Consider the following 12,205-nt stretch of genomic DNA (forward strand, 5'->3'; position numbering starts at 1 on the left):
AGCCGCAGTGTGGAGCAGGAAAGGGCGTGGACGGGCTGGAGTGCTTAGTCCCTGGCGAGGAAGAATGGATGGATGGTGGAGCACAGCGCGATCTCTTCCGATGCCATCGTCTTAGGTGAAAAGTTTAAGTTGCTGCAGAAGTTAGAGTTCTCTTCTTTAGATCCCTCTGAATAATCTGATATGTCTCGGTTTTACTGTCTTCTTAGTAATCAAGAAGAAAGCATATGATCGTTCCTAGCAAAATAAACTGCAATTTGGCAAAAGAGGCAATTTGGTCATGGTCAAAAATGAACATTGTGGTCTTGGATACATATTTAGCTGATTTTGCAGCCCTTTCATTTTCCTTACAGAATTTTTCTTTTTTTCTGACTTAAACAAATTCATTATCAGTTATATGTTTTCTACCCTGTATAGTTTGTAATGGCGAAAAGTCAGAAAAACCTAAAGATCCAGGAAGAAATTGGTGAGAACATTCTAAATATCCACATTGTTGCTAGTTTTTTTTGTTTGTTTGTTTCCTGTATTTTTGCTCACTACTGAACAATGCGCTTTTTATTCTAAAAAAATATGAGAAATCAGCTGGGCGTGGTGGCTCACGCCTGTAATCCCAGCACTCTGGGAGGCCGAGGCCACAAGGTCAGGAGATCAAGACCATCCTGGCCAACATGGTGAAACCCCGTCTCTACTAAAAATACAATAATTAGCTGGGTGTGGTGGTGCGAGCCTGTAATCCCAGCTACTCAGGAGGCTGAGGCAGGAAAATTGCTTGAACCAGGGAGTTGGAGGTTGCAGTGAGCTGAGATCGCACCACTGCACTCCATCCTGGGTGGTAGAGTGAGACCCCATCCAACCCCCCGCAAAAAAAGAATATTAACTTTTTTTTATAACTTTAATTTACAGCTACTTCTTTTTATAACTTTAATCTACAGCTACTTCTAACTCCCAGGGAGAATTCTATTAATCAGCAAGCAATCCAACAAAAAAATGACAATTGTTGAATAGCCAAATTGGCTCAGAATAGATTCAAAGTATCACTCCAATAGTATTTGAATTTGAACCGTTGGCTGAAAAGCCTATTTTTTTTTTTTTCCTGTAAAGTAGTCATTTCAGGCAAGACAAGTAGATGAGCAGCGGCACTCATTTTGGCACTTAGACCATTAAAACCAACTATTTTTAAAAAATCATAGATTTAGCCACAGCTTGATGTTTTTGCAATTTACCTAATATGCTTGTTTTTCACCTTTTCACACTGTGTTTCTATTTGCGTTATGGCAAGGGAAGACAGTTTGACAATAGAACAATTTTGCTCTTTACTCCATGTTTTTTATTGAGTGGATCGAAATCAACAGTTAATCAAGGAATATGGGATGAAGGATGCTTCCCTCATCTATTGATTCATTTGAAAACTATTGACCAAGTGCTTTCTGCTCTAGACATTGACAGAATAACAGTAAACACACAGGAATGTGTGTCTCTTTAAGGCTTCCACTTTGGTGTGGAAGCGAGTCATCAGATAAATAAGAAACCACACAGCATGATAGGGGTTGCTTGTGGAGGAGGCAGAAGGGAAGGTCAGGAGGGCTAGAACGTTAGATGGGGGCAGGGAGGAGGCCCTGCAAGGTGCGATTAAGTGGAGACTGGAGGAGCAGAGGAGAACCAAGGGCCATCGGGTAGAGTGCAGCCTGCAGAGGATGGCAGGAACGCCATGCCCAGCAAGCCCCAGGATTGGGGAGAAGTCGGGCACTGGAGAGGAGCAGGCGTCTGGAGTGCTGCGATGCCACATGGGTGGACGGGGCAGAGCCCACCCCACCTCCAGCATAGCCCAGAAGCCTCTGGCTGCTTCTCTGAGTGAGGCCATTGGAAGGTTTGGGTGGAATGTTTTAGAGGACCCCGGTTTCCATGTTTGTGTGGACAACAGATGGGAAGGGCTGAAGGAGGAGAGTGGTGAGGTGTCTGCTCGGGTCCACGTGGGAGAGGTGGGCGGTTCTGGCCACGGAGCAGCCTGTGCTAGGAGTGTTGGACTCTGGATAGACTGGGTGTAGAGCCTGAGGGATTTGCTCCCAGGTGAGATGAGGAAGGTAGGAGAAGAGAGGCGTGATCATGACTCCAAAAGTTTGCCCTGAGCAGCTCAAGAATGGGGTTACTGGGTCCTGAGAATGGAATACGTCAGAAAGTAGGTTTGCAAGGGAAGATAATGAGTCCAGCTGGGTCCTGTTTCTTTTGAGCTGCCTACTGAATGAAACTCCACATGGAGATAATGAAGTTGGGTCTGATAATCTGGACTGAGGAGAGAAAGAGGTCCATGCTGAAGATTTCAGCAATTTGTATCCTTGGGAGCTGTCAGGAAATAGTATTTAAAACCCTGAGGCCAACTGAGCCCACCAGTGAGTGGGGGAAGATAGGAAAGGGATGAGGATGCTGGAGCCCCTGGGGTGCTTCCCAGAGGTTTCCATGGAGACGCAAGCGTGGAAGCTCAGCTGAGAGCAGGAAGGAGACTATCCCAGGAAGCTCTGCTGTGCAGAGGGCAGTGAAGCCAGGAGACAGACAGCACAGCTCCCTCCGACTTTGACTCTACTCGAAGCTTTGGAAAAAACTATTTTGAGCCAAACACGTTCATTTCTTCTGATTTTAATATAGAAGCAAAAGACTTCAAATAGCTCTTGTTGGGGCATTGCTGATGGCTTCGCTCCTGACACCCCAGGCACGCGAATCCCCCGCCTTCTGGGGAAAGGTTGAGAAATATCTAGAATTCAACTCTCCAGGGAAGGTGGATTTACCTTAGAGTTTGGGATAAAGTAAAACATTCTTCTAAGGCTGGACTAGAGAATCTGTATTGTTAGAAAGTACTTACATAGTAACTTTCATAATCCACTACTCATAATTTATGTTCAATGTATATATAGCTAGCTCTTCTGTGGATTCAAGCAATCTTGCATCAAAAATGCTCAGAGAAAGAAAAGATACAAATAAAAAAAATGTAGTATAGCAACTATTTACACAGCATTTACATTGCATTAAGCATTATAAGTAGTCTACAGATAATTTAAAGTATATAGGAGGTGTTCAGATTATATTAAAATATTACACAATAATATATAAGAAACTTGAGAATTGGAGGATTTTGATATGCAGGGGTTCTGGAACCAATCCCTTCTGGATACTGAGGAATGACTGTATGCGGTTTTTTCCATGTAAATGAGTTTGCCAATTGATAACACCTTCCTAAAGTGATGTGGACTCCTTCCTGAAATTATGTTGAACCTTTCGTTAAATAGTGAGTCTCTGATTTTTAATAATATCTTTTTTTTTTCCTGTTAGCCCCCAGAGGTAATGCTGAAAGTACGTCTAATAGACAGGTAAGTATGTTTATATTTTACTCTTAACCATTTCCTTTTTAAATTATAAACAATAAAAATTCAGAGTTATATAGATTTGCAACGGCCAGTACCTTCCAAGAAAAGAAATAATTCAAGGAAGGCAAGCTTACTGTCTACACCCTGTGGGGACTAAGGCAGCCTGGCAGAATTCTGTCCGAAATCACCAACTTGTTTGAAAAAAGTTTATTATTTGAACTTTCATTTATTAAGAAAAATTTCTGAGTTCCCTTGTTTGGTAGATTTTTTTTTTTTTTTTTTTTTTTTTTTTTTTTTTTTTTTTAAGAGAAGAGGTTTTGCCATGTTGCCCAGGCTAGTCTCGAACTCATAGGCTCAAGCAATCCATCTGGGATTACAGGCATGAGCCACCGTGCCCAGCTGAATTTTTTCAAGCAATTGTCTGAGTGTTTGTAATTTGGTTCCTGCATTTTGTCAGGGAGATTGCAGGAACAGGAGGCATCCTCCATAAGCAGGTGCATTTCTGTTTCTTTTGGGGGTCCCAGCAAGACAAGTGTTGGGCTCCAAAAGGGACTTTCAGCTCCTGCTGTGTGTTCACAGACATGTGTTGTGTTTCTGGCTCTCCCTCTCAATTTGCAAGTAAAGGATGCAATGGTGGTGTCCTCCAGCACCCAAAGCCACAACCCATCGCAAGTCAAGAACATTTTCCAGAAGATAAACATGAGTGGGTTCATGTCTCTCTCCTTCAAAGCCGGGACAAAATCCCCACTTCTTTGCTGCCACGAGTCAATTTGTGATTTATTTTGTCTGCACCTGTTTGATGCCAGGTCGACATTTCCTAAGGCAAGCCCCTGTATTTGTTGTGGGTTTAAGTGGAGGCGGCCAGCACACACCTTGGATGTAATTTAAAACCATTTCCTGAGGAAAGATGTGTGATACGCTTTCCTTTGTTTAGCAAATGTTTATGGTTTTAACTTTAAATCTCACCGCAAATCACTTACACTTTAAAACAGGGCTGGTCTGAAAGTAATTACCCTCCCTGAGTGCCAAGACCTCCAAAAGTTGTTTTCATTCGCAAATGGCAATCACTGTACTCATGCGCTCCACGCATCTTAAATAAACTCAGTTCAAAGCACACGCCTCCTGCTTCAGCTCTTTTTTCCAAAAAGAGAAACAGAAGCAGTTTCCCCCTCCTTTTATAGTGCCTGCGTGGACACGCGGACCTCCATGCCGTTCATGCTGTGGCTATTTCAGCAAACTACAGTATTGGGATGATCCTAACGGGCAAGCCAGCTGTGGCTCCTACCGGCCGTGGCCACTGAAGGCCACCATGTTTCTTTGCAACATCTCAAAGAATAACATAGTGCCAGCCAGCAAGGGTTTCACTATATGCATGACCCAGACAGGAACTATCAAAAGAAGGGATCACAGGAGGGCACATGATGCTAACGTGGAATCCAAAGGAGCTCTTTCCTGATCTCTTCAGCTTCCGCTGCCACTCCAGAGTCATCAGAGCTGATATTAAATAAGCTAAAATGTTAGTCCACCGTCTCCTCCCACAATCCCGATCATCTTTAGAGACTGTTAAAATACTTTGACGGGTTGTCTTTATGTACACCTAATTTAAACCTCAAGTGTAGGAGATGGGTTTGTCTTCTCATCTCTTCAGATCTTTATCAAGGGGAATAAAAGCCAACCCAGAAACCTCCTAAACTTTAAAATTTGATTATTTGAAATAATAAAACAGAAGAAGGGATCAACATTTGTCAGAATTGGCACTCTTGGAAAACTAAGTCTAGGAGATCATATATTGCTTTTTTTTTCATTCTAAATTACTTTTAATTGAAAGTCAAGGTGCTGAGTTACAGTTGTTTATCGTTATAATAAGCAAACTTTTTAACTTGGATTTCTTCTTAAAGAGGTAAAATAGTGAACAAAAAAGATAAAAAGGAAAATTAAGAATCAGCTATGTCTTTATCAAATTTGAAGCATAAGTTATATTATTTAAATTATTTTTGTATAATCAAGGTGATAAGACATTCTGCAAAACATTTAATGTATTTAGTACTTAGAATATGTACAGCAGATGTTACTTTTTTGAGATGATATATTTTTCCCAATGTTTCTATCATGTCGAGGAAGGAAAGTGTTAAGAAGTTACCAGTGTCCAAAATGTCTTCATCGTTTCTTATTCATCCTTACACCTCACATGACTTGCCCAGCCCTCTTTGGTTCAGTTCATTCCTGGAAGCCAAGCCTTAGTCTTCACAGATGAGCGACACACACCTCTGAATATAATGTCTCTTTTTTGTCTTTCCTTTTCAGCCAAGGAAACAAGGATAAATGGCTCACACACCGAAGGCAGTTCCTAGACACGTGGGAAGTTCCCTCACCAAAGAGCAATTAAGAAAACAAAAACAGAAACACATAGTATTTGCACTTTGTACTTTAAATGTAAATTCACTTTGTAGAAATGAGCTATTTAAACAGACTGTTTTAATCTGTGAAAATGGAGAGCTGGCTTCAGAAAACTAATCACATACAATGTATGTGTCCTCTTTTGACCTTGGAAATCTGTATGTGGTGGAGATGTATTTGAATGCATTTAGGCTTAATTTCTTCGCCTTCCACATGTTAACAGTAGAGCTCTAGGCACTCTGGCTGCAATATGGCTTTCTCTAACCCTTGCAGTCACTTCCAGACGCCTGTGCTTACAGCATTGTGGAATCATGTTGGAAGCTCCACATGTCCATGGAAGTTTGTGATGTACGGCCGACCCTACAGGCAGTTAACATGCATGGGCTGGTTTGTTTCTTGGAATTTTCTGTTAGTTTGTCTTGTTTTGCTTTCCAGAGATCTTGCTCATACAATGAATCACGCAACCACTAAAGCTATCCAGTTAAGTACAGGTAGTTCCCCTGGAGGAAATAATATTTTCAAACTGTCTTTGGTGTGATACTTTGGCTCAAAGGATCTTTGCTTTTCCATTTTAAGCTTCTGTTTGAGTTTTGCCCTGGGGCTTGAATGAGTCCTAGAGAGTCGTTCTGATGGTGGGAGGCTGCCTAGGAGGCAGTAAATCCAGTCACAGTGCCTAGGAGGGGCCCATCCTTCCAAAATGTAAATCCAGTCACGGTGTGACCGAGCTGGCTAACGCGCTTGTCTGCCTGGCTTTTCTCCTACACGTGGACATTATTCTCCTGATCCTCCTATCTGGTCCACCCCAGGGCTACCGGAAGGTAAAATCTTCACCTGAACCAATTATGAGCAATCTCCTTCCTGAAGGTACAGCTGGATACATGGTGCCCCCGGGGCTGCTGTTGGCAGCCAGGGGGAAGTGCCTGAGGGTCCCCACGGTTCCTTTCTGCTTTTCTGAATGCATCAAGGGTACGAGAACTTGCCAATGGGAAATTCATCCGAGTGGCACTGGCAGAGAAGGATAGGAGTGGAATGCCCACACGGTGAGCAGCGGAACTGGCCTGCATGCATAGCCAGCTGCCACCCTCAGGCCGGGGCCCAGAGCTCAGGGCACCCAGTGTCTTTAAGGAACCGTTTGGAGGACAGTCTGAGAGCAGGAACTTCAAGTTGTGATTCTATCTCGGCTCAGACTTTTGGTTGGAAAAAAATCTTCATGGCCCCAGATCCCCTTAGACATGCCTTGTGGAATGATTTTGTGATGTTGTGATGCTTGTGGAGCATTGCATAAGGCTTCTTACTTATTTAAACTGTGCAAGGTAAAAATCAAGCCTTTGGAGCCACAGAACCAGCTCAAGTACATGCCAATGTTGTTTAAGAAACAGTTATGATCCTAAACTTTTTGGATAATCTTTTATATTTCTGACCTTTGAATTTAATCATTTTTCTTAGATTAAAATAAAATATGCTATTGAAACTATATTAGTCTTTTTTTTTCCGGCTAAATGCAGACTTTGGCAATTGCTGAATTGTGCAAGTGTCCTCTGTAAGGGAGAGAAAGGTGAGGGCTCTGGGAAGAAAGAATTGGAATCCTGGCTGTGTCCCTGAGTGGTGCGTGACTTTAGACATGACCCCACAGCTCCCCCTCTGGGATGCGGGGATGCTGGTGGTATGAATGAACCTCCTCCTTCCACACATGGGAAGAGAATTATGTGAGTTGTTAATGTACGTAAAGGGCTTGGAACCTGCACACCAGGTGTGCCACGTACACGTGTTTGCCCTGACTATGTGAAAGGTCATCTGTCCGTGAGTCTTAACTCCACACTGCTCGGTGCTGCTGACGTCACCCAATGCTATGGGAAACTTCAGAAGAAATAAAAAGGGTGCATTATTTTGATTAAAGCTGGTGGCCGGGCATGGTGGCTCACACCTGTACTCCCAGCACTTTGGGAGGCCGAGGCGGGTGGATCATTTGAGGTCAAGAGTTTGAGACCAGTCTGGCCAATCTGGTGAAACCCCATCTCTACTAAAAATACAAAAATTAGCTGGACATGGTGGCGGCTGCCTGCAATCCCAGCTACTTGGGAGGCTGAGGCAGGAGGATCGCTTGAACCTGGGAGGGGGAGATTGCAGTGATCCGAGATCACGCCACTGCACTCCAGCCTGAGCAAAAGACCAAGACTCAGTCTCAAAAAAATAAAAAAAAAAATAGAAAAGCTGGTGCTTTTCTCCAAGTTACACAACTAGAAGCCTGAGGATGCCTTGATCTGCCCCTCTCCCACACCCTGCGTCCCCCACACCCTCATCCCCCTCCCCCACACCCCACAGCCCACGTACCCCCCACTCCTCACATTCCCCTCCCCCACACCCCACACCCCACGTACCCCCCACTCCTCGCATTCCCCTCCCCCACACCCCACGTACCCCCACTCCTCGCATTCCCCTCCCCCACACCCTGTGTCCCCTCCCCCACACCCCAGGTCCCCCCCCACACCCCAGGTCCCCCTCCCCAACACCCTGCATCCCTGTCCCCCACACCCCGTGTCCCCCTCCCCCACACCCCACAGCCCCCACAACATTCCGTGTCCCCCTCCCCCGCACCGGCATCCCTGCCTCGCTTAGGCCCTCGTGTTTTCCTTGGCCTGTTGTGGTAGCATCTTAACTGGACACACTTCCTCCAGGATTCGTTACTGCCTCCTGGTCCTGGTAAGTTCTCCCAGCCCACCCCAACCCCACACACAATTTTCTCTCTATTCAGAAAAAAAGTGATCTTTGTAAAACTGTCTTAGCATTGGCGATGACAATTGTGCAGTAAAGACAATGTTGTGAAGGGCATTAGCAGAGGGCTGCTGTCAGGGAGAGCTCTAGCGGAGGTGGAGCTTGAACTGGGATTTGAAGTAGGTAGGAGAGGATGAAGTGTCCGAGAAGTCTGAAAGAGCTTGAAAAAGACAGGAAGGGAAAGGGAGTGGGGCGGCATGGAGCCGGTGCGGCTGGTTCTTATTGCAAAATATTAAGATTGCAAATCCAAACCAGAAACCTGTTTCTCTTACCTAGGCCATGTGGCTGTTTCTAGTGAAAGATGCCTCCTTCCCCAAACCATCCCCCACTCTCCTCCTTATGTCTGAAAAGGCTTTCCTGCATTTTTGTCAAAAATATCTTGGTTGGAGATTTATTTTAGAAGCATTCTGATCAACTCATAAATCATGCCCATCATTGCCACACCAGAAATTTTTTAAATGATCAAGGTGAATGTTTTCAGCTTTTTTTTTTGGAATCAATGTACAGAAATGACTGACATGGTCATAAGCTGCCAATTGGACAATCGAGTCATGCAAACAAAGCTACTCAAGAAAGACAATATGGGCTGGTGTGGTGGCTCATGCCTGTAATCCCAGCACTTTGGGAGGCCGAAGCAGATGGATCACCTGAGGTCAGTAGTTCGAAACCAGTCTGGCCAACATGGTGAAACCCTGTCTCTACTAAAAATACAAAAAATTAGCCAGGCATGGTGACAGGTGCCTGTAATCCCAGCTACTTGGGAGGCTGAGGCATGAGAATCACTTGAACCCGGGAGGTGGAGATTGCAGTGAGCCGAGACCATGCCACTGCACTCCAGTCTGGGGGACAGAGTAAGGCTCTGTCTCAAAAAAAAAGAATAAAAAAAAAGTGTGAATATATAATTATACAATGCTCATTTGTCTTTGTCTTTATCCCTGTGTGTTGTCTGAGGTTGGTCAGTCTAGTATGGGTCTAGTATGGTAGTCTGTGCTCTGCTGAACTGGCCGTGTACTTCAGGGTGGGCACGGGTGGGCTGGAGTCTCAGCCTTCTGGGACTCATGGGTCATGAGGGGCAGGCTCTTGCACAGCTGCGGCTGAAATGCAAGAAAGCAGGACTGTACAAGCACATTTCAAGCCTCAGCTGTGACCTGTCTGCTAATATCTGCTGGCCGAAGTCTGTCATGTGGGGTCAGAGCAAGTCACAGGGCTATGGCAGGGAGTGGATGCAGAACGCCCCTCACAGTTATGAAATCTCACCACTCAAACTCCCATCGACACACGCTTGTCTTTTGAACCTCCTTCTGACAAAGCAGAAAGGCCGGGGAAGGGCGTGCACGCTGGGGCAGTGTCAGGCAGTGGGAAGTCGCAGATATGGGGGTTAAACTAAAACGGAACAGGGGCCTCCCAGCTTACCAGCAGCACGACCTGCAGGCCGCAGGATCCCAGCCTCCTCAGTTTCAGACCCTGGACCAGAAAATGGTGTCATTGACATCTCCCCCTCAGAGTTACTGTATGTGGAACAGGAGATTGTACGTGTAAAGCCTGATGTGAAACAGGCACTCAACACAGGCCGTCAGGAACTCAAATATAGGTGTCAGAACCATTTTGTGTCAAATGATTCTGAATTTTCCTCTTGAAAGAGAATAAAGGATGGGGAAAATTGAATCCACAAACCTCAGCAATACACATCAGGCCAAAATTGCAGGTCTTAACCACCTACAGAAGGAAACTCTCCAAAGGTGATAGGGGAATTTTATGCTGACTCCTCAGAAGTGCTAGCAATTGACTTCTCTTATAAGAAATAGAAAATGGAAAACCAAATCCCAGCGGCCTAAGTCCACGAGTTATTTTTCTCGGTTAACAAGAGGACAGGCAGAAATGGAACCTGTGTGCTGATGCAGCCAGCAGCGCTGCCCCTCCGTCCTGGTTCCTCCTATCCATCCTGCATCCCCGCGGGGAGGCTTCGCCCCTGCGCCCTGGTCCCTCCTCTCCGTCCTGCATCCCCGCGGGGAGGCTTCGCCCCTGCGCCCTGGTCCCTCCTCTCCGTCCTGCATCCCTGCGGGGAGGCTTCACCCCTGCGCCCGGGTCCCTCCTCTCCGTCCTGCATCCCCGCGGGGAGGCTTTGCCCCTGCGCCCTGGTCCCTCCTCTCCGTCCTGCAATGCTGTGGGGAGGCTTCGCCCCTGCGTCCTGGTCCCTCCTCTCCGTCCTGCATCCCTGAGGGGAGGCTTCGCCCCTGCGCCCTGGTCCCTCCTCTCCGTCCTGCATCCCTGCGGGGAGGCTTCGCCCCTGCGCCCTGGTTCCTCCTCTCCGTCCTGCATCCCTGGGGGGAGGCTTCGCCCCTGCATCCCGGTCCCTCTTCTCCTTCCCATCCACGGGGGAGGTTTCACCTCTGCAGTCTGGTCCCTCTGCTTCTGTGGAGAGAGTTTTCACCCCTGCACCCCAGTCCCTCCGCTGCTGTGGAGAGAGACTTCACCCCTCTGCCCTGGTCCCTCTGCTTCTGTGGAGAGAGGTTTCACCCCTCCGCCCTGGTCCTTCCACTTCATCCTCACGCTGCCCACAGGGCTCCTGTGTCTTTGTGCATCTGATCAGACAGGACCCAGGGTGGAGAGCAAGGGCAGGAAGCAGAATATGGCACATTTCATGATTTTAGTTTTCCCCTCTCCCATCTAGTGGAAGTCTGCTGGATTTCATTGGCCACTGACGTCTCTTCTTGGCGTCTCTGGCTTCAGAGTTTTAACTGGACATTTGCTGCTCAGGAAAGAATTAGAGTTCTGTAAGCCAGGCGGAGGAGGGACCGTGGTTATGGGCAGGCCGCGGGCAACGCGAGCCACAGGTGCCAGTGGTTCAGGCTTAATGGTACATTTGACACCTAATGATTTTTATTCCAGCTTTTATACAAAGTAAATGCCTCATTTTCTACTTACTTTCTCTGGACATCTGAATGCTTACTAAGTACTGACAAAGTTGACTCAAAGTTAATTCAATTCGTGTGTGTTACATGGAAACAAATTTTATATATCTTGTTATTAATGTTTAACTTCAGAAAAAAATATTTTGCTTCCTTATGTTAAAGTTGAAATCATGCTCAGTACAAAGATTGTGTCTTTGTTGCAAAAGCTGGAATTTTTGTAGTCCCCAGCCTGCTCTTACATTGCTTTTTCAATCTCCTGCGGCTACTGTGGTTGAGAGGAAAGGTGTCTTTTTATTGCTTCTAGAGACTTTGAAAGTGTGACCTGAGATAAGGCTCTGAATGTTTTAGTTCAAATGTACATATTCATGATTCTCTGAGTATATGTAATAGATGTAAGTTTTATTATTTAAAATATATCAACTCACTTGCTTTTTCATCTAAGAAAATGGTCTTTTTCATTTGGTAAGTAATTTTATTAACTGAGCCCTGTTATAATAAAAGAAATGGATTTTTAAAAGTAAAATAAAATATGTAATGTTTTTTGAGATGGGATCTTGCTCTGTTGCCGAGGCTGGAGTGCAGTGGCGCCATCTCAGCTCACTGCAACTTCCACCTCCCAGGTTCAAAGGATTCTCCTGCCTCAGCCTCTTAAATGTGTTTTCAGATGGAGTGAGGAGGTTGACTTGGTAGTTAGATTGTTTTTTAATGTAAGAAGGAAATAGTGGTCAGTTCTGGCTTCTCCGAGCAGACAGGTGTGACCTGGAGCGTGCA

At 45.7% G+C, this 12,205-nt stretch overlaps 1 protein-coding gene across 1 annotated transcript in view; it reads left to right on the top strand.

Annotated features, from left to right (window-relative positions):
• The window catches only part of SMOC2 (SPARC related modular calcium binding 2), a 220,664-nt gene extending 213,440 nt beyond the window's left edge, over nt 1–7,224 (top strand). Inside the window, exons 12-13 of the mRNA XM_054558489.1 lie at nt 3,319–3,356; nt 5,658–7,224. Of these exons, the coding sequence (XP_054414464.1) occupies nt 3,319–3,356; nt 5,658–5,675 (56 nt within the window). The 3' untranslated portion in view covers nt 5,676–7,224. The remainder of the gene's footprint in view (nt 1–3,318; nt 3,357–5,657) is intronic.
• Nucleotides 7,225–12,205: the final 4,981 nt, after the last annotated feature.

This window comes from Pongo abelii, chromosome 5, assembly GCF_028885655.2.
Source record: "Pongo abelii isolate AG06213 chromosome 5, NHGRI_mPonAbe1-v2.0_pri, whole genome shotgun sequence".
NCBI classification, from domain to species: Eukaryota; Metazoa; Chordata; class Mammalia; order Primates; family Hominidae; genus Pongo; species Pongo abelii.